The sequence below is a fragment of the Rosa rugosa genome, chromosome 6, assembly GCF_958449725.1.
Source record: "Rosa rugosa chromosome 6, drRosRugo1.1, whole genome shotgun sequence".
NCBI classification, from domain to species: domain Eukaryota; kingdom Viridiplantae; phylum Streptophyta; class Magnoliopsida; order Rosales; family Rosaceae; genus Rosa; species Rosa rugosa.
This window is the reverse complement of record NC_084825.1, coordinates 904468-927818: the sequence shown is the minus strand read 5'-3', so window position 1 is coordinate 927818 and position 23351 is coordinate 904468. Positions and strand designations below refer to the sequence as shown.

Genomic DNA, 23351 nt, shown 5'->3' with positions numbered 1-23351 from the left:
CTCCATTTCGTTGTCAAAAAAAAAAAAAAAAAAGGTTCTCCACCTCTCCCTTTCTTCTTCCTCTTGATACACAAATCGGACTTATCGGAGTATTCTCCAATTTCCATAAACCCCACATTCAGGTTGTAATTCTTTTATCGCCAAGAGATCTCAATCTCTCAAATCCATCAGCCAAGGAAAAGCCACAACCCAATCAACATTTTCTATCTCTATATTTTTCTACGACTAGCTTCAATTAGTCCACTAACCCATTTTTTCTTTCTCCCAAGAATTCCAACATATCTAGAGATAGAAAATGTATAGTCTTATCTAGATTACTTGAATTCAAACTAGATTACATATGTTGATAGCTTCAATCTAGATTACATATGAGTTGTTATAATCTCATTATATTTTATCATTAATTAACAAAAGGAAATTAGGTAATGTTTAATTGACTTTGGCTAATATTGTTAGTATTCTTCCACTGCATCTATGGACAAGATCGAAGCAGAGATCTTGGCCTTAAAAGCAGCCAATTAGGATAAACTCGAAATATATGCCTGTACCAATATATTTTACACCAACTTGGCAAAAGAAGCAATTAATGTTAGAAGAAAACAACCAGAAATTTACGTTTTGGCAAAACATAAATAGCAATAAAATACTAGGACGAATTTTCAATGAGTACCGTACATCACTGAATTTGATTTGCATGTATATCCCACATGGTCATTGAATTTTCTTTCACAATTTGCATATTTTACAAAGTGGATCTTCTTTTCTATTCGCTAGAGTACGTAGCTGTTGGAATACTGTACGTTAAAACAGACAAACATACTTTTAGGGTTTTAATGTATAATTAATAATATTTCTTACTACGGAACCAAACTATTCGCAAGTTCTAGGGTAGCTATTTTTCTCTATAAATACACGGCCTCAGTAGAGCATTCTGGCAAGCAAAAAACTTAAGCTGATCATCGATCAACTAGCTAGTTAGGATGAATTCTCAGCTGCAGCAGGGACCCCACTATGATGATCAAGTTTCCAATGATGTACTCAAACCTGCAGAGTATCAAGTAGTACTAACCATAAAAGCTGTGGTTACAGTCATAGCAACAGCCGGAGGCTTCCGATCCACTATAGGGATCATTCGTCACCTCGAGGACTTGGCAGGCAAAACCTTGCTGCTGGAGCTAGTTAGTGCCAAGCTTGATCCCAGTAAGCCCTTGCATTAAAACTTCATTCATGATCATATCAGGAACCTAACCAACTAGCTACTTCAGGTCTAGTTAAATTTCGATAATTTCTATCCAGCTGCTAGCTAACTGTAGGTGCAGTTTTCATTAGGTCTTGATGTTTTGAAAAGCCGCTATGCTATTGATTTAATTACGTTTATATATGAATACATGAATATTTAAGCAATTAACATAGATATTCAACTAGGCAGCTAGCGGAACCACGCAATTTGCATATATATATTTTTGATTCCCACATCACCACTGCACTATTTCTATCAATTAAAAGTGACCCTAAACTCCAACCTCGCACTTTAATTTCAGAGCGAGGCCTCGCTCTGGATAGGATATATATATATATATATATATATATATATATAAGTAATGTCAAGAGTAGTTGAGAGTGAAGTAGTTCGCACAATTAAAATGCCCACGCCGGCCACTTGATCACCTACTGATCAAGTTTTTTCATAACTATACACAATCTGCATAGAGTCGATGTGTAATTAATATTTATTTAGTAGATTATTTCATGCAAAATAGTGAGACTTCAAAGTACCCTCCACGAAAATATAAACCTATTAAGAAACATTACCTTTCAAAAATAAAAAGAAAAGATAAATAATTAAACTCAAATACCCCTATTATTTGTACCCCATTCAATGAATAAAATGATCCAATTATCTCAAAAAGAAAAAAAAATCTCAATTTCCTTTTCTCTCTATTTCAACAGAAGGTAAAGATAAAACTATTGTTTTCGTTGTTGTTCATTTGCTCAGTTGCTTATAAGTGCGCGCAGGCACGGAATCAGGGGTGGCTGAGGTGTGCTGCAACCCACACACCTCAGCCACCCCATTTTTGAGAGAAATATATGTAGGGTATAGGTCATAGAATAGTCTCTCTCTCATCTCTAATTCATTTTCTTCTATTCTTCTCTTCTATGATTCTTTTCTTGGTGTTTTAACTATTTTTTTTTCCTTGTTCATCTAAGATAGACTTCTCTATCAGACCAAAACAAAATAAATGAATTCTTCAATTTTATCATTTTTTTCAATTAAGAGTTTAGCATTGAATTCTAGATCCTATATTAATTTAGATTTTCATCAAGGAAATGTTATAAAAAAGATTGGTGAAATTTTTTTTTTCCTTGAAACATAAAAGGCCAACATAAAACTTAGTTTGATTCAGCCCACCTTCTTTTATAATCCTAGTTCCGTCCTTGCATGCGTGCCACACACATGCCTTTCTTACTCAGAAGAGATTTAATCCCTTTGACTGAAAAGTTCCAAAAAAAAAAATTATCTAAAAAAGAATTGAGCTAAGAACTTATTTGATGAGTACTGATTTCTGATTGAGCAACTTGCATATCCTTTTCTAACTATACGTATGACGTGCTTTTCACATGTAACCACAAAACCAATCACAATTTTTTAAATTAATGCATTGTTTAATCAAATTACCTATAAGTCTTAAGTAGCTCAAGTGTTATTGGAATGGTTGATTAGTGACGCTAGAAATGTTATTTTCGGTCTCCGTCATAAATTCATAATAAAACCGTGGAAATGGTTTAAATAATTTGTGAAAGATAATTTTATTATACATGATCGATATTATAAGAGGATGAAAAAGTCATCCTTAAAATTGCAACGCTAGGCACATAGATTTGCCTTGTTACAGTCATACTTGTACACTAATTAATAACTTTTACCTTTTAGGGTAAAAGTGTTAAATGGTCCTATAGTTTGGAGTGATGCTCAATATTAACCTTGTGGTTTCAAAATTTTTAATTTTATCTTGTAATTTGTGAAGTTTGATCAATGTTAGTCTAAAAGCTAATTTTGACAAAAATTTTCTAATGTGCGAGTCATGCGTAAAGATAATTTTGTCATCTCAATCAAAGAATTCAACAAAAAAAAAATTAAATTAGAGATGTTGTGGAAAATGAGACTAAAAAAAAAAAAACAGAATTCCACAACCTCCTCCTATTTGCTGTCAACAATGGCAAAGCTTGAGATCATAGCTCACGCAAACGTTGATTACATCAACTTGAAAAAAAAATGTTGATGATTTATTCTCTGCTGACTTTTCATTTGAGGGCAATGATATGGGGCCTCAATAAGGCCTAAGATTTGTGGCCTCAAATCCTAGGTGTCATGCCATGTAAGTAAATACAAATTATATTTTCAATTCCACATAATATATCTTTCACATCAAACTATTGCAACACCAAATTTACCCTTTTACATTTCCTTTTAGATGTTAGGGGGTGAATCAATTACATTAATTAATTTAATTAGGTGACGAAAAAAATATCAGCTATTAATTATGTATTAATTTAAGAGATATATCTACGGATTCTTTGACCAATATTTTTCTTGGGTAAAGCTATGGTATGTTAACATTTCTCATACATCAACTATTTTTACCCCTTTAAGGACTCATGTTACCACTTTGAGGACTAATATTACTATTTTGAGGACACATATGGTAAACTAAGAAAATTTGCCACTTAAATGACTCATGTTACCACTTTGAGGACTAATATTACAATTTTGAGGACTCATGTGGTAACTAAGAAAATTTACTACTTTAAGGACTCATGTTACTACTTTAAGGACTAATATTACTATTTTGAGGACTCATTTTACCACTTTTAAGGCAATTGTATGCATGTCATACGTTAACACATTGTAGAATTTTCCATTTTTCTTCATTTAATTAAATATTTTCCTTTAATTTTTCTTTCCAAATGGCATTAATATATTGAATTATGTGTCAAGAAATAGCTAGACGTTAACTTTAATTTTCTTTCCAAATATTGATTAATTTCATAAAAAAAAATATTAATTTCATAAAAAAAAATAGCATTAATAAATCAAATTTGGGAAATACTCATGTCTAAATTAAGAGGTAAGAAAAAATTCCACGTTAATTAGCAGCCATTAATTAACATCTACAATCTAAATATAAGAGAAAAACAAACAAAAAATAATAAATTCAGATCTAACGTTTAAACCCTAGCTACATAAGGAGAAAACAATGAACAAAAGAATATATACAAGGAAAATGATTTGTGGCCTCAATGAGGCCTAAGATTTATGGCCTCAATCTTAGGTGTCATGTCATGTCACATATACATGTCACTTATTTATCAAATCATGTTATGTAATTCTTGAGAAAAATACCATTTTATCTTTTCAAAATCTAATGACCCTAAATTAGTTTGGTTTTTTTCTAAAAAAAAATATTTTAGTTTTTTTTTTTCATTTTTCCTTTTCATTACACTCATGCTTCAATTTAAACAACAATTTTTTTTTTCTTCAATTAAGAATAGAAAAAATTTCATGTAATTCAATCAATAGATTTGCACATACATATATTCGAACTTTGCATAACACATGTATATAAATTCAACCTTTATTGGGTTCCTGCAAATTTTGAAAATATAATGTGAAAAATACATATTCATATGATTATTATATATTCTTTTGTTCATTTTTTTTTCTCTTTATGTAGCTAGGGTTTAAACATTGAAATTGAGTTTATTATTTTTTGTTTGTTTTTTCCCTAATATTTAGATTGTAGATGGTAATTAATGACCGGTACTAACATGGAATTTTTTCTTACCTCTTAATTTAGACCACGTATTTTCCAAATTCAATTTACTAATGCTATTTTTTTGGATGAAATTAATCAATATTTAGAAAGAAAATTTAATGCCTATTTCTTGACACCTAATTCAATATATTAATGCTATTTGGAAAGAGAAATTATGGGAAAGAATTTAATTAAATGAAGAAAAATATTGGTCAAATAATTTGTAGACATATCTCTTAAATTAGTACATAATTAATAGCTGATATTTTTTTCATCACCTAATTAAATTCATTAATGTAATTGATTCACCCCCTAATAACATCTAAAAGGAAATATAAAAGGGCAAAGTTGGTGTTGCAATAGTATGATGTGGTAAGATATATTATGTGGAATTAAAAAAAAAATTGTATTTGCTTACATGGCATGACACCTAGGATTTGAGGCCACAAATCTTAGGCCTCATTGAGGCCCTATATCATTGCCCTATATACAATCATATGAATATGCATTTTTCACATTATATTTTCAAAATTTGTAGGAACCCAATAAAGGTTGAATTCATATACATGTGTTCTGCAAATCTATTAATCAAATGTACATGCAAGTCTATTGACTGAATTACATGAAATTTTTTCTATTCTTGATTAAAGAAAAAAAAATTGTTGTTTAAATCTAACATGAGTGTAATGAAAAGAAAAAAATGAAAGTAAGCCAAAATTTGTTTCTTTTTATAAGAAACCAAAATAATTTAGAGTCATTAGATTTTGGAAGGATAAGATGGTATTTTTCTCAAGAATTACATGGCATGATTTGACAAATAGGTGATGTGTACAGATGACAAGGCATGACACCTAAAATTGAGGCCACAAATCTTAGGCCTCATTGAGGCCACAAATCATTTTCCTTCATTTAATCAATATACGAGATTTTTCAAGAAGGAATTTTTTATGGTTATCGTCATCAATATTGATTGGAGAGGGGATGTAGATCAATGCGTCAGTGATGGCGATAGGTAGGTTTGTGAGATTCTTTTTTTAATTACAACAACAAACTCAAATTACAACAACTATTGTTTTAAAAAAAAAAAAGGGTGGTGCTATTCGCACACCCATTTTCTCTATTCACACACCCCTTCTATTTATCTATTATTTTTAATTTTTTTTTATAAATTACCCTAACTACCCTCCCTAAAAATTCTGTTTTTTTTTCTTTTTTCTTTTTGGCAAGTCAATCATCTTCAAATCATAAACTCTTATTTTCCTGCAAACATAGAGAACTTCAAAACTCTTTATGATTTTCTCTTTTCTTTTCCATCAAAAACTTCTCTAGCATAGTCATTCTATCTCTCTAACGTGATGCTTTGAAGTTTAATTAAGGTAGAACAAGCAACTTTAGAACCATCTTTGAAAAAAAAATTTACATCTGATTTGCAATGGAGACATGGAAGAAAAATATGAGTTTAGTAATGATTCGAGCCCCTTTGAATCCATCATTCCTAGTAAGATTCTAACTGAAATTATTTGGTGTATTTCAATCCATCGCTCTCGGCTAAAAAGATCAATTTCTCAGCGATTTGGTGGACTAGGAGCTTTAAATTTTTGCGTTCTGTTCGTCTTAGTTTGATTTTGGTATGACTTGCTTGCTAATCATAGTTTTGACTTCAGTTGATTGATAATTTTGAAATTATTGACGCTTTGATTTCATTTTGACTTTAGTCATATTATCGCTCTACAAAATACTTTATGTCACTGGGAATAGTATCTTGAATAAACTTTGCTTAATCAAATGTGAGAGGTTTTGGATCTCCTTTAGTTTAGGTGATATGCTTATATCTTTCTTCAGTTTTGTATAGCAGTCATGATCACATACCTAAATCCCAAACACAGTTACATCGTGATTTTTCATCTGAGCCCTAAACTTTGCCACACTAATTGCAGAACATTTGACATATTGCATTTCGTCCTGGCTATCGGTTTTTTTTTTTTTTTTTCTTCTAATCAACAATGACATTCACAAGAAAAATTGGTTTATTGTATAATGACATTTAATTCATGATTGACTTGTCAAATGGAAAAAAGAGAAAAGAAAAGGAAACATAATTACAAGAGAGGGTAGTTAGGGTAATTTGAAAAAAATAAAGTAATGAAAGAGGGGGTGTGTGAATAGAAAAAATGGGTGTGCGAATAGCATCACCCAAAAAAAAATTACAACAACTAATCTTTCGTAAGTTGAACTCACAACCTCCTACTTAAAAAGCAGAGACTAATGCCACTAGACCAAATGATATCGGGCGGTTGTGGGATTCTGATTTTTTTTTAAATTTAATTTCTTCTAGCTTTTTAAAATTAAAATGACAAACTTATCCTTGCACATCACATGTGTGAAATTAAATATTTTAAACCATAATGTTAATTTTGGGAATTTGGGCATCACTAAACCACATGCATGGACTAATAACTTTTCCCCTCATTTATATACATCAATTGGCTTTTTTTTTTTTTTTAAGAAAGAGAATTTCATTGAATGATATTGTGGTATTAGAGACTAATTTATTTTGATTATATAATTTTTTTTACTCGGCAAATTTCTGGATATTTCAAATTGTTTTTTGTTTTTATTCTTTTTGTAATTGAATTCTCAAGGTCGTCCATAGGTTGGGTAGTTATATTATCAGTTTATCCAAATATTTTCATTCTTGCCAAATAAATTCTATTCACACACCTCTTAATATTGAATACACATCATTTTTTTCTACACCCAACATCAGATTAAATTACCAAAAGAGGTATTTATATCAAAAATGAAGAAACATAGTTGGAATATACTATCCCACTTTATCCTTTTTTTTCTACTCAACGTGAATGACGTGAATTATATTATATTTGCAATTTAGAGATCGATGGTGCATTTCTTGACCAAATAACAATATATATACAATTCCAATCATATAAAAATTTGCCATAATGAAAATTGTGTTGTGTCCACCTAATCCTCTGTTCGTTTTATTTGTTCTTCATAACCCGTTGTACTCGTTTCTTGGTGTTCAGCCAAACTTCTCACTCTAGTATAATATTAACGTATATATAATGACTGATAATGATAATGCATGTTGTTAAATATAATGCATGTATATTTAGTGAATAGATATGGTGTATTATGAATGAGAATAGTTTAAGAAGTTTATGGTTTTTTTTTTTTTTTTTAGTCTATTGTGAGTCAAACTCGCGACCTCTCACTTATAAAGATAAGACTTATGCCACTAGACCAAATGGTACTAGGCGTGATTGTGTTTTTAGTAAAATGTTAAAATAAAAAAGTTAATATGTGGTGTATTAAGTATGAGATGGTAGCAATGTGTGAATAATAAACCCGATATAATGAGTTTATTATTATTTTTTACTTTTACAAGCACATAAATGTAGACATGCAGACTCTTTAGTAAAGAAATGGTGAGGGAATAGATTTATAAAAAATGAAGTTTTATTCCTTGACGGGAACCAAAAGGAGGCCTCAAGGCTTTGAGGTTTTCTGGGTTAACCTAAGTCCTGATGAACAAGACGCACGGTTAATAATTTCAGGTGAGTGAAATTTAATTGTATATTAATTCAATTCTGGTAGAGACGGGAAAAGAGAAGGAAGCGATCAAGGGGCACTCGCACAGAGTGAGGAGAGACGTTGAGGAGGTGATATATGAGAGTGAGTTCAGCATCCCAGCAGGTTTTGGAGAGATTGGAGCTGTTCTGGTTGAGAATGAGCACCACAAGGAGATTTACATCCAGACCATCGACCTCACCGGCTTCCCAAATGCCTCCACTCTCTCCATTCCTTGTACCTCATGGGTTCATTCCAAACATTATAATGCACAGAAGAGAGTTTTCTTCACCAACAAGGTAAGTGATCGCGATGCATACTTTTGCTTTTATTATAGGAAATGACTCTTTGATGTCCACTCCTCCTTTATATACCCCATATATGATCCCTTACTAACTGCTGCTTAAAGTTTATTAGGATGAATTACTAGATTCAAATGAACATTGGTCATATAAGATTTTCTTAGGTTTCCTTCCTTAGATTACTATGCTGCATGTGACTGGTTCTTTGACGTAAAACAATGTGCATACATAATTCTAATATGTTAATTTGTGTGAACAATGAAACAGTCTTACTTGCCATCAGACACTCCAAGTGGGTTGAAGAGGCTAAGAGAAATGGAGCTGCAAAATTTGCGAGGAAATGGAGACGGCGAAAGAAAAACATCGGACAGGATTTACGATTATGATAAATATAATGATCTCGGAGTTCCAGATAGCAAACTGGCTAGGCCAGTCCTGGGAGGCAAAGAGCTTCCCTACCCTAGGCGCTGCAGAACAGGACGTCCACGCACTGAAAAGGGTAACCACTAACCACTAGCAATAGACAAAATGGATTCTGTTAAAAAAATGTTTCTTACGTACTGATCAAGTTTTCGAATTCACAACTACAAATAATGTGATCAGTAAGAAAATGTAATATTTTCGCCAAAACTTTTCTGAAGTTCTAGACACTAAATTGAACACTATCGCATTAGTTGGGATTTGGGAACTTGGTATCCAAAACTTTTGAAATCTATTTGGTGTCTATGTTCTATAGCACTACTCTTGTCTACATCAGACAAACTCGGATTTAATTAATAGGAGATTAGTAGCATCTGGTTAACATATGCACAAATGTATATATCTGTGATATTTTCTTTTATTCAAATAGATTATATAAGATTTAGTACGTTGTAACAACTGAACCATTTTTTGCTGTTTGATATGTTCATTAAATATCAAGGATGTCGAAGTTTGAAATTATTTTATATTCTACTGTCGAATGTCAATGCAGACCCATTATCTGAAGAAAGAAGCACCAGTGTGTATATACCAAGAGATGAAGCGTTTTCAGAGGAGAAACATCTGACATTCTCAGGAAAGACACTAAAATCTGTGCTGCACGCTTTGCTCCCTCAGCTTGAGATATCACTTATTGATCGGGACTTGGGATTTCCACTCTTCGAAGAAATAGATTCATTGTTTAATGAAGGCATTGCATTGCCTAAGCCAAAAACAAACGGTTTTTTGGGGTCAGTCATTCCAAGGCTAGTGAAGGCTGTCAGTGATGGGCAGAACGATCTTTTGCTCTTTGAGACCCCTGCAATGCTTGACCGTATGCCTCTTCTTTATATATGCAGAACTTCCAAGGAACAATCCTTTATTTATTTATTTTTTTCTGAAAACACAACCACATTGCTGGCCTCATTTCATTATATTGTTAGCTCTTGATTATCCCTTATATTGCAGGTGATAAATTTTCTTGGTTCAGCGATGAAGAATTTTCTCGGCAAACTCTAGCTGGTCTTAATCCATTTAGTATTGAGCTAGTTAAGGTATGCTTCCCTTGTGCTTTTTCGGATACAACACCTTTACTTCCTTAAGTAAACCAAAACATGTAGTTTCTTTTTTCCATCCCATCCTCGATCAGTTCTGTGTTTTAGTTGGTTACATCTATTTTTATTTTCTCTTGTCGTTCTCAACTCTTGCTTTTTTCTTCTTTCATTACAGGAATGGCCACTGAAAAGTAAACTTGACCCTGAGATTAACGGCACCCCTGAATCATTGATTACTACTGAACTGGTGGAGAAAGAGATCAAGGGTTTCATGACTGTCAATGAGGTAGATTATGAAATCTCTTGCTAGTCTCACATTGTGTAGTGTGTACAGTATTAACCTCATTACATCCACCTGTTTTGATTGTCTTTCTGTTTAAGTCGATGAATTGTTCCCCCTTCTGATTCATCTGACTTGAAATCTCGTTACTGTGAGTATGTGTGTTTATGCACGAGCATTTATGCTATTTATTTTCTGTGAAAGAAAAACTGCTTGAAATTGAAATGCAGGCCTTGGACAAAAAGAAGCTGTTTCTTTTGGATTATCATGACCTGCTCATTCCTTTAGTGAATAAAGTGAGAGAAATTGAAGGGACCACATTGTATGGTTCTCGGACAGTATTCTTTCTCACTGAGAATGGCTCACTGAGGCCTATTGCTATTGAACTTACTCGGCCACCAATTGGTGACAAGCCACAATGGAAGCAAGTCTTCGTCCCATGCTGGGATGCCACCGGTGCCTGGCTATGGAGGCTTGCTAAAGCTCATGTTTGTGCTCATGACTCTGGCTATCATCAGCTTGTGATCCACTGGTAAGACAATGGTACTACACTGGGGTTAAATCCATACTCTTATTGGCAGGTGGTAACCAAATTTCGCAAACATATATGCACCTACATAGATCATGTGAGATAACTTGTTTGTAATTATTATTGTTTTCACAGGCTGCGGACTCATTGTGTGACAGAGCCATACATAATTGCAGCGAATCGGCAAATGAGTGCCATGCATCCCATTTATAGGCTTCTTTGTCCTCATTTTCGGTATACAATGGAAATCAATGCTCTGGCTCGAGAAAGCCTCATTAACGCAGGCGGAGTCATTGAGAGTAGCTTTTCACCAGGAAAGTACTCCATGGAGCTCAGTTCTGCTGCGTATGACCAGCTCTGGCGCTTTGACATGGAAGCTTTGCCAGCCGATCTGATAAGAAGGTAGTCCATAGGATCAAACGACTAAAATTATAAATATATGATATATTTGGTATCTAGTTGAGTAGAATAATACCCTAGAGCACCACATAGAATTTCAACTACTAATTTATTTGTTTATATTTCTTTTAGGGGAATGGCAGTTGAGGATCCTACAGCCAAGCATGGTCTGAAGCTAACAATTGAAGACTATCCTTTTGCAAACGATGGTCTTATTCTTTGGGATGCCATTAACCAGTGGGTGAGCGACTATGTAAAACACTACTACCCAGACGTTGGTCTTGTTAAATGTGATCAGGAGCTTCAGGGTTGGTGGACAGAAGTTAGAACTAAAGGCCATGAAGACAAAAAAGATGAGCCGTGGTGGCCTGTTTTGAAAACCCCAGAAGATCTCATTCATGTTTTGACAACAATAATTTGGGTGACATCTGGTCATCATGCAGCAGTGAACTTTGGTCAGTACACATACGCTGGATACTTTCCAAACCGACCTACAATAGCTAGAACCAACATGCCATGTGAAGATCCATCCGAGGAGGTTGTCAATACTTTTATGACGAAACCCGGAACAATACTGCTAAACTGCTTTCCCTCAAAGATTCAAGCAACAACAGTGATGGCTGTGTTAGATGTGTTATCGACACATTCACCTGAAGAGGAGTATATTGGTGAGATTTTGGAGCCATCTTGGACTGAAAATCCTGTTATAATGGATGCATTCGAGTGTTTCAAAGACAGTTTAAAAGAGCTAGAAAGAATTATTAATCAGAGGAACGCCGATAAGAACCTGAAAAACAGAGTTGGAGCAGGGGTTGTTCCATATGAGCTTCTGAAACCATTCTCAAAACAAGGGGTCACAGGAATGGGAGTCCCTAATAGCATCTCCATCTAAATTCTATTCTATGATGCGTTTGATTATGTGATAATTGTATCAGTAACTAGCCCTAGCTTATGACTAGGAATCAATAACATGTGGTGTCTGCATTATAAATTACAGCTCTAAGGCGGAATGCATGATTCGTAATAAAACAATAATGATGCATGTCTTCAGCACTTTGGAAATGTTTTGCATGGTTAATAGTTTTTTTTTTTTTTTAAACAGCATGGTTAATAGTTATTACTAGTATATTATTTATTTATTTATTTATGGTTCTTTGATGAAATAACCAATAGAACAGGAAGCATTCTCAAAAGGTAAAAATAAACAATAGAACGGGAACAATGCCCTAAAATTCTGATTTATCTTCTTATTTAGGAGAGTAAAATTCATACTTCACACTTTCGATCTATCTTTTCTTATTCTCAACCTCTTTGTTTTTCGTTCTTTCTTTCTTTTACTTTTATCTCTCACAAATCCACCTCTATCATTGTCATAACCATGACCTTAATTGGTTGACGATTCGATCACCAAACTTGCTGTGACATTTGCATTCTAAGGTGAGGAAGACTCCGTCAACGAAAAGGATTTGGATGATGTTTTCCTCATTGCTTGATCGATCTCCTCTAACCGCACGATCATCATTCCAAAGCGGTTCATGTCTACAATCAGCCAATCTGGCAGGTTTCGATTGTGGCCGGTGTTGGTGTTGGCAAATATTTCAATTTCTCTGCAAGCATGCTGATTCCAATCCTAGGGGGTGATGGTCGTTTGGTAGCGACGGCTGCAACTAGTGGTGGTTATCTCCAAGTGGGATCCGGGTGCCGATCCAAGTTGATTTTTTTGCTTGATTCTGGTCTAGGGTTTGTCAATGTTAAATAGCAACAAGTTGTTGATTGTGTTTAAGGACATCTAATTTATGTGTCTGGTTCAAACTCTAGTGACTTGTCCGTATTATAATTGGGTTAGTCTTACAGATATATTTGAAGATATCTTAATCATTGTACGGTTTAGTTTCCTTGTAAGGCTCATAATCTATGTTTGTAGTCCTCTATATAAAGAGACCCCTATTATCAATTAAAGCACAGATCATTCTCTCCCAATCTCTCATTTCCTAAAACATGTTATCAGCACGAAGCCCTAACCTTGAAACCCTAAATTCATAACCTTCAAATTCTAGCTACCTCCAGCCTACATCTTGAAGCCCTTGATCCCCGGAGTCCATAACTGCCTAACTGGTGGTGGAACCACCAGAACTGGCCTAAAAAGTCCTGAGCCGGCCACCGAAAATCCTGAACCAGTCTGGTTAGCCTCACTTGTGTGCCATGCATGTGCAGCCCCCGCGCACGCCGTCACTTGAAGCCCCTCGCGCTAGTCTCGCCTGCCAGCCCCGCACACCAGCTTAGCCTTGCCTCAGCGTCCCAGCGCTTGCTGCACCTTAGCGCACCCTCCGCGCATCGTTGCAGCCTCAGCGCCCCTACACCCCAGTAGCAGCTTGCAAGTTTCTGGCCACTCCCCAGCCCGTCAGGCCACCCAAGTTTTCCGACAACGTTTTTCCGACCAGAATCCGACCAAGTTTTCTAGCAAGCCTAAATCAAGGTAACTTTTTATAAAAGTTCCCGCTTTCAAGTACTTTTAATTCTTTTCTTTTCTCGGGGACTTTCAACCTCCCTTCTTCTACCCCCCACTTCTTCTTTTTTTGTGGGAAGACCTAAGCTGAACTGTGGGGGTTCGTGCTATCTCCAAACTTAGAGTTTGTTCAGATCTCCAAACTTGGAGTTTGATGAGAATATACAATCGACCACACACACATAATTGTTTCGATATAATACAAGATCTCTTGGAATCGAATTTCTTGGGAGTTCGTACGCTCATAAATTCATAATTTCTTGGGAGCGACTACGCTCAGAAATTTTTTATTGTTTTCGTGGTAGCCTTTTTCGCTCAGAAACTAACCCTCTTTTCTTGTTATTTTTCAGGATGAGTAACCTAAATAAGTTGGACTTCGCTCCATTGGGGACAACAGGCTCTGGATATTACAAGTGGGTTCGTGATGTCCGCCAGCATCTTAAGGCCCAAGGAATCTTGAAAACGATTCTTGATCCCAGCACGGTCGTGCCTACTCCTGCCCAAGCTGCTGCTTTGGAAGCAAATAGAGCTACTTAATTTAGAGGAAAACAAGGAAAAAGTCGTCATCCTCATAACTCGTCATATGAATGACTCGTCACATGGATGACTCGCTCCAATATGAGTACCTGAATGAAGAAGATCCCAGAAGGTTGTGGTCTCACTCAAAGAGAGTTTTAACAACGTTTGCGACTCCTTGGTTCCTGATTTAGAAGTGAGATGGCACAAACTCCGCTTTTGTGATTTCAAGACAGTTCTTGACTACAACTTGGAAGCCCTTCGCATCAAATCTATGATGAAATTCTGTGGAAAGAATATCACTAATGCGATGATGTTCTAGAGGACTCTCAATCTCTACCTTCCTCATCTCTACAATGATGGTTGCTAAGAACTATTAGATAGATGTCACTGCAGAACGCATCACAAGGTTTCATGAGTTAATTGGAGCCATGAATGTAGCTGAGAAGCACGACAACATCATTGTGAAGAACTATAACTCTAAACCCATGGAACCAAGTCTACTCTGGAGTCTAATTATAGTTGCACCCCTAAGGGAGGGTACCAAGAGCAAGACACTAAGGTTAGGGATAATTTTGGAAATCCTGGTCCATATCCTCGCTCTACTAAGGAAGGTAACTGCCAAACGAAGCGGGGAAAGAACCGAGGTGGTCAACGTGTAAAGAGAGAGGGAGGCAGAGCCTCTAGCTATGGTGGTGATGCCACCAAGGGAAATAGCCATCCCAAACGCGCCCCAAATGTTCCTCGATCAAGGAAGCCAGACCATAAAGATGCTTGTCTTTGATGTGGAGTACCCAGACATTGGAGAAAGGCATGTATTGCGTTCCAGAAAGTTGCAAATGCGTACAAGGTGTATCGTGAAGCAAGGGAAGCAAATTACATGGAACAAGAAGATCAAGATGATGATCTCTAGATGAGGGTAGAAGACTTCAAAGGTCAAGATCAAAAGATTGGCCATTTTGTATAAGTCTTTAATTTTTCCAAGAGATGTTATAGGCTATTGCCATATATTTTTGTAGTAAATGCCATTGGTTTAGATTTTCTTCAACTAGGCTCATCCAAAATGAGTATGATGTCTAGGAATGTTTTGAGAGTGGTACTTAAGCGAGTTTTGCTCCACCAACATCTCTTTACTCACCTGGTTCTATTTATTTTGGAGTTACCGACAGAAGTTAAACAACTACTGTTATTTTGCATTAGCTAGTTTTCGGATTAGATTTTCTTTAGTTACACTACTACAGAAAACTAAATTGGGGACACATGGATTTTGGATACAATGACATCATTTTTAAAATGCGTCCTTGTATTATTCTTAGGACGTTTTTAGTTTTTCTGAAAACACGGAGGGGGAGCATGGCCACCCACTCAGCTAAACTAAGGCATCTCTAAGTTTGGTAAGGTCCTAGGGTCGATTCGCTGAAACCCAAACATAGAGAACAATAATATAGAAGTATATATATCAGTCTCCAAAATCACAGCACTCTGCAGCAAAATTGAAAGAGAAACCCTAAATTTTCACTTTCCCGGGTTCTCCAAAATTTCCCTCTCTGAGTTTCAATTTCCCACCATGGAATCTCGCCAAATTCACTTTAGAATTCACCCTGTTCATTTAATCAAACCCAGGTATCAGAGCAGATCGATTCATTCGATCCCCAAAACAAACAGACCCAAGCCACCGCAGCTCTTCGCTCTCCCCCCAAGCCACCGCAGCTGCACCGCGACCGTGTCTCTACCTCAGACTCCCTCGATCCCCAAAAAAAATAGACCCAAGCCACTGCAGCTGTTCGCTCGTCTTCGCTCTTCGCTCTCCCCCTAAGCCACCGCAGCTACACCGCGCCTCTGTTTCAAACCTCCACTGTGTCTCTACCTCAGACTCGCTCGATCCCCAAAACAAACAGACTCAAGCCACCGCAGCTCTTCGCTCTCCCCCCAGGCCACCGCAGCTGCACCGCGCCTCTGTTCCAAGCCTCCACTGTGTCTCTACCTCAGTCTCCCTCTGGTCCGCGCCTCTGCCTCTAAACGATAAGTTCTAATTTCTAAACTTCAGCCACAATGAATCTTGTGTCTGCTAAAATCATCCCAAAACCATGTCATTGCTTGATATCCTTTGAAACCATGATGATCTTCTGCACACAGGAAACTAATTTCGTTGTAAAGATTCTACCTTTAATTCATTTTCTGACAATTTCCATTGAAATCGATAGAGTGAGAGATACGATTGGAAGTTTGAATTGGTATTTCACTATTTTCTGTAGTAGTGGGCTTTGATTTGTTTTTTGTTTCTGTTGCTTTTGAACAGATTAAAGTTTTGATTTGTTAAGGGTTTTGTTGATGCTGGATATCAACAGAGTTCATTATCTCTAAATTGACTATACCTATTCAAATCTAAAGAACAATAGTGAGGGGGATTTAATCCAGATACATTTTGCTTATACGATATTCTTTTCTTACTTCTATTCATTTATTTGTATGCAGCCTCAGCTCTATTTGAACAGTGCAAACTACTTAGTAGCAACAGAGAAAACCTCTCCGCCAAAGCTAAGTAAAGTTTAAGGTAAAAGCCTCACTGTTATTTTTTACGTTAGTATACCAGGTAGCATCAATGACGATTATTATATAAATTTTGAAATGCAATGCAGAATACTTCATATCACAGTAAAAAAGTTGGTGCTTTGTAGGAATATGCTAATAATTGATGTGTTTTTCTAGGTACATTAAGGAAGGGTCAGCAAATAGCATTGAACAGACTTTCAAAACCTTCAAACCAAGGCCTTGAAGAGTTTCAAAACGAGGTTACACTTACTGCAATACAGCACCATGTGAATCTGGTTGGAGGGAAGAAAATATGCTGATATATGAGTACACACCAAACAAAAGCTTGGATCACTACGTCTTTGGTATCTACATTCTCCTTTGCTTTGAAATTTTGAATCACATTTAACTATAGCTTAAAAAGCATATATATAGTTTTTATATTCTGGATTTTCTTTTTCCTGATCGTCAGGTGGAGGTCTGTCAATATCTTGCATCGGCTTTTGTTCTGGCCTGTATTAACTTGCAAAAATCCAGGAAGCACCCTGTATCTTTCTTTTACAATTTCAATTCACCAAAGCAGAGTAGTTTAATACTTGAATGTGACTGCCTTGGCTCCTTCTCTCTTTGATCCAGCATGGTGATGATAACAATTGCAAAAGTAGTGCTGCTTGCATACTGTCATGCAGATTTAACTTTTCTCAATCATTTTCTTTTTATATATCTGTGTAGGATAGGATGCGTATGAAGACCAATGTTGTGATAAGGGTTCTCTCATGCAATGTAATTCGGAATCAAGGTAGTCTCTTACAGTATCTTTATTAATAAAGCGAGGAGTTTACTATTTCTTCAATTAAAGTTTGTAAATTTTGGTCCAAATAGATGATATCAAGAACTAGACTCTTGCTTTAATTTCAGTTTATTCCTTACTCTATTTGCCAATAATCTGCAGATTTCTAGTTGAATACGGCTGCTGGTACCATGTCTCCCTTTAAACATGGTGAGTTTTTTGTTCTTGATGATGGTGGAGAGGTATTTTACCCTTCCTCTTTGCAATACAATGATTTGTCTGCACATTACTAATTGACTGTGGCTTTTGAAACTATGCCACCATTATGAGTATGTTTCCTTGACCTGCATGTAGATGATTATCTCCTATGTTTAACATAAAAGTTTCTTAAGCTAACAATGCACTAATTATAGTGATCATGATTTTATTGCGTTTGAGAATTCTAAGAAAAGGTATTGCAGCACTTATGTTGATCATGTAAGTACAGAATAATAAGCAAGCATATGTTGAATATATGAAGATTAGCAATTGATCATTTACTGATGTTAAGCTTAGTGCTTGTCCATGTTAATAAATGGTTTGCATTTGCTGATGTTAGTGCTTGTATCCAACTTTGTTTGATTTCTCTTAAACTAGACAGTTCATTTCTATGCACTAGGTAGACAGTTCTGAATAATTGCTGATATATTTTATTTATAATGTCCAGAGTCCTTCAGTCATGGAGTACAAAGCTCTGGGTTAAATGTAAGCATCATTATATGTGTATCTGATTCATTATGTGTGTGTGTTATATCTATTATGCAGGTCTTATCACTGACAACTTGTAGTGCAGTAAGCTAAGCCTTAAACATACCATACATGCTAACTAAGAAACTTTTCACTGACAATCTCTTATTGTTTTTACTTTTGAAAATCCTTTCGGTGCAGGTAATTGTTCCTTGTCATGTTTCTTCAAACTGTATCAAAGGTGAGTCAAAGCTTTTGCATTCTATTTTTTTTTCCAGTGTTGTATTGTAGCAGATTTGAGATGTGTCATTAAGTTGGGCCTCTGATTTCTGTTAAATGTTTGGCATTTTGTTATATCTATCAGGTAGTGGATGAAGATATTGGAGATGATGAAACCAAGTTTTGTGCCTCTATAGTCATCTAAGATCACATAGGATATCAACATGTAATAAGGAATTATTTAGTTGGTTTTAATTGTAGCTTAGTTAACTATTGTCATCTAGGATTACATAAGATTAGAAGGTATAGCTAGGAATTAGTTACTAGAATGTGCTTGTAGTCAAGTATATTGTAATGAGTAATAGATACAATGACATTTGTTTTGGGATTGTAAAGATTATTTGTATGTAAATGTCTTCTTTTTGTTTCAAGGACATTTTTTTTTTGTGTTCTATAATAGATATAAGGACGTTTTTTTAGCGTCCTAGTATACATTAGATGACCCTTTTATCGGATTTAAGGACACTTAAAAAAGTGTCCTAATATACATTAGAGGACACTCTTCTAATGTCCTTAAAGACATTAGAGGACGCTTTTTAAGTGTCCTTAAAGACATTAGATGACGTTTTTTTTTAGATTAGATGACGTTTTTCTGGCGTCCTTATAAACATTAGAGGACGTTTTTTGAACGTCCTTATAAGTGACTTACAATGACTCCTTGATAGATGACGTTTTTTTTGCGTGTCATCTAAAGTTTTCAATGACGTTTTTCGAACGTCCTAAAATGCTTTTTTTGTAGTAGTGTTAAAGAAACAATGATGTACTATGTTGGCTTATGAATAAAATTTAGACTTCTTTTCATTATGACTCCATTTTAATTCTGAGCTTTTCTTTTAGGAATGGATTCTGGAAAATTACAATGTCTTGTGGATAATGCGACTACGCACACCATTCTCCACCATAGGTAATTATTCTGAGAGATGTTGCCTACATATTACTCTGTGACGATAGTTGGGCCAACATGATTAGTTCAAGGACATGTAATGACCAAATTCCTCTTGTCTACTGGCACCTTGATTACTATCACAGAAGCTCTCTATGCTCCTAGGGCAAATCGAACCCTGTTGAGCTTTAAAGATATCAGAACCAAAGGATTTCATGCGAAAATGCATACAGAGAATGGAAAAGAATTTCTTTGCATTACCTCTAATGATTGTGGACGAAAGCGCATCTTAGAGAAGCTTATTGTCAATCTAGTGGACTTTATGTCACTGTCATTCGACCTATTGAATCCAATAATGTCATCAAAGAAGATCTCTTGGATTCTGACACATATTGGCTTTGACATGACCGACTAAGACATCCTGGTTGTGATATGATGTATACTCAAGGCTTCCTATGGACATCCATTCTTTCTAGCGAAACGAAGCAAGAACCAAAGGTTGATTACTATACTAAGTGTGACAGCCACCGCCGCTACTTCTGGCGCAGCCGCCGTCCACCGCCGACCTAGGGCCAGTGACGTCCACATCCATGAAACCATGGATGGCGTCCATCATAGTGATGGCTCACCAGGTGATGTTGTAATAACCAACTTTACTTCCAATAGCATTTCAAATGCTCAGGCCTAACCAAAATCCTCATTAGTTGCTCCTCAGGCTCCTCGCTCGTTTTGCAAAGTCTATTCCTTAAGGAAATTATGACCGAGACCGTCCTACGCAAAGGATCCTAAAATACTCATTCTGTTCCAGCAAATAATCCAAGGGGATATTTGTGGACCAATTCAACCACCTTGCGGAAGTTTTAAATATTTTATGGTGTTGGTTGACACGTCGACACGTTGGTCACATATCGCACTTTTGTCCACTAGAAATGCTGCTTATGCTAAACTCCTAGCCCAGATTATCCGTCTCTACGGGCTCACTAACCGGACCATCCTATTAAGTCAATTTGACCCGATAATGTGGGGGAGTTTACGTCAAAAATGTTCGATGACTATTGCATGTCACTACAAATTGATGTTGAGCATCATGTTCCTCATGTACAAACCCAAAATGGTCTCATGGAAGCTACCATTAAGCAACTACAAATGGTAGCCCTGACATTGGTTATGCGCACCAATCTCCCTATTTTCTCTTGGGGATATGCAATACTGCATGCAGCTATATTAATTCGTCTAAGACTCACTGCCACTCAACCCTAATCTACGTTACAGCTAGTGACTAGGTACAAGTCTGATATCTCGCACTTATGCATCTTTGGGTGTGTCATTTAAGTGCCTATTACACCACCACAGGGTGTAATATGGTTCCTTAAGATGGACAACCTTTGATCTGTGGAGATTGGTTACAAGAGTTGAGCATATGGTTCGGTCCGTTTGGCAAGTAGTTGGTATCTTTCATGAGATCGTAAAAAAAAAAAATCATTATTACATATATTTCGACATAGGCTTTCTTTCTTTATATATATGAGCTTTTTTTTTGTCAAAAATATTATCATCTCTCACATATATTTGAGTGAAAAAGCTTTTAAGCATTACCCTTGATTGGAGAGAAGAAAGAGTGGTGAATCCTGTGAGGTTGAATCATACTTGTTGGATACATGTTGAGCTCCACCCATCACCATTGTCACATCCGTGTCTTACATGTTTATATGTGGAATATATGTTATAATTAACTTTTGAATTACTCATGATTGACTCTTGGTTGCGTGCTAATCTTGATGCTATGAAAGTAAGAGATTTCTGAGACAACAATGTTGAAGGCATAGTTTGTTTTGAGTCTTTTGAGTCTTTGTTTTATTTTATTTGTTTTGATTTTGCTAAGGGACTAGCAAAAGCTAAGTGTGGGGGAATTTGATAGGAGCATAAAATGCGACAAATATAGTGTGTAATCATTTACACTTTTCTTAGTTATTTTCTTTAAAAAATCAGTTTTAACTTTGTTTTCTTTTTAGGTATTTTGTGAAGTAGTTCAAGAGAAATAAGAGCTTAAAGGGAGCAACGAAGCCATGGATCATGAAGTAATGATGCAAAGGACCAAGATTGATAAACCTTTTGGCCGGAAATTACAAGGGAAGTCCACGGAAATCGTTGTGCAAAACAGTTGCTGCAAAGCAGAAAACTGCAGTTTCAGAATCAGCTTTCTGGGAACGGTTTTGAGGAGCAATTCTTGCATTATTCCAGCTGCAACTTTGCAGAAAGGGACAGTGATCCTTAAATAAATGATGTTTTGATTGAACAAGAGATAAAGAACTGGTCAGAAGTGTCAACGAGGCAGCAGCAAATCAAGCTCAAATTAGGCTTCTCGATGAGACAGAAACTGTCAGCTTTTTTGGAGATCTTTTGCGGGAACTTTCTTGGAGTTTTTCCAGAAGTTTATTGATTATTATAGAATATGTGATTTCATAGAACACGTAGGAGTCAAGAACCATCCAGAAGCATAGCAAGAGGAAGTCGTTCCTTGTCCAAGAATGAAGCTTCAGAGACAGAAATTGAATCCTAGTCAAAACAGGGCATTTTGGCCGAGACTCTTCTTTGGACGGATTTCTTGGGCATTTTTGGAAGGTTATTGATGCTGAGAATATCAAGGAGAGTCCTAGAATGATTCCTCAAGATTTTGGGAAGATTACTAAGGCTTGAAAATCATTTAATTGTGCACCAATCAAAGGAATCCTCAAGCAACTAGGGGAGGCTTTCAAAGCAGAATTGGAAAAGGAAACTTGGGCTGTGTATTCCATACATATAGAGGCTCTGAACACGTTGCAAACAACCAGCCTACAGTGCCATCTTCTGCCCCCAAACCCTAGTACACAAAGTCTTAAAATTCCCAAGTCCTCCAAGAGCAAAAACCGTGCACATCATCATCCATGTTCCATCCAGCTTAGCCGTCACCCATCCTGAAGGAGTGCTTGCGTCCAAGGCTGCCTAAAATTGAATTTGTGGTTCTCATATTCTCTCTTTTACGGTTTTTATCCTCTTGTAATCTAGTACTCTTGTTTTTATTTGTTGAATTTAAGACGATGTGTGGCTAGTTACTTTTTGTTAGGGGCGAGGTTTGAAGCCCCAATTATGTAGAACATATGTTTGTTTTAATTTAGTTTCTTGATCTTTGGTGTGAATTGGTTGTCTAATTCTAATTGATTGAAAACTTTTGCATGTGTTTGTTTTATGGTGGCCAACATATGATTTATGCATGTAATTGGAGCTAGGTTTAGAAAATAATTCACCTAATCATCTTGTTTTCTAATCCACAAGTATGCAAGGCTTTGGACAAAAGCTGATGTTTTAAACAACTAGAAGAGCATGCTAGGTAGGCGTTCCACACTAGACTGCAACTCTATAACTAATCGTTTCCATGAGATCTTAATGCTTCAAATGTGTTGACACTATATGTGTTGTTGCTAGGATAACGTTCTATACCTTGATTGCATGTTTGATAGGCTTAGTTATTATGCGTTCACATAGACTAAGTACTTAGGGAAACAATAATAAGGGACATGATCTGCTACGACTTGTTTCTTGGTTGGTTTCTGTTCACACCTTAGTAATTGAAACTAGGTTAATTTAACATTGTTCGGAAGTAATTGGTGGTGGATTCCCGAGTCTCTAACGTCTTCTCCATATTATCTTCCA

General features: G+C 35.9%; 1 protein-coding gene and 1 long non-coding RNA gene across 3 annotated transcripts; both read left to right on the top strand.

The window, feature by feature from the left end:
• Nucleotides 1–931: 931 nt before the first annotated feature.
• LOC133715836 (linoleate 13S-lipoxygenase 2-1, chloroplastic-like) lies at nucleotides 932–12482 on the top strand. Its single transcript, XM_062142498.1, has 9 exons — nucleotides 932–1200; nucleotides 8433–8704; nucleotides 8975–9206; nucleotides 9681–10001; nucleotides 10136–10221; nucleotides 10397–10507; nucleotides 10732–11033; nucleotides 11166–11432; nucleotides 11562–12482. Exons 1-9 carry the CDS (start codon nucleotides 981–983, stop codon nucleotides 12319–12321), a joined length of 2571 nt encoding a protein of 856 aa, XP_061998482.1. The 5' UTR covers nucleotides 932–980; the 3' UTR covers nucleotides 12322–12482.
• A 4442-nt stretch (nucleotides 12483–16924) lies between these two features.
• On the top strand, nucleotides 16925–19149 carry LOC133718076 (uncharacterized). Of its 2 annotated transcripts, none has more exons than XR_009850092.1 (6): nucleotides 16925–17005; nucleotides 17161–17348; nucleotides 17456–17782; nucleotides 17936–18015; nucleotides 18701–18740; nucleotides 18864–19149. It is a non-coding gene; the product is annotated as an uncharacterized LOC133718076 (long non-coding RNA). The 2 variants fall into 2 exon arrangements; XR_009850093.1 differs by lacking the exon at nucleotides 16925–17005 and having other exon boundaries at nucleotides 17113–17348; nucleotides 17456–17623; nucleotides 17716–17782.
• The last annotated feature ends 4202 nt before the right edge of the window (nucleotides 19150–23351 follow it).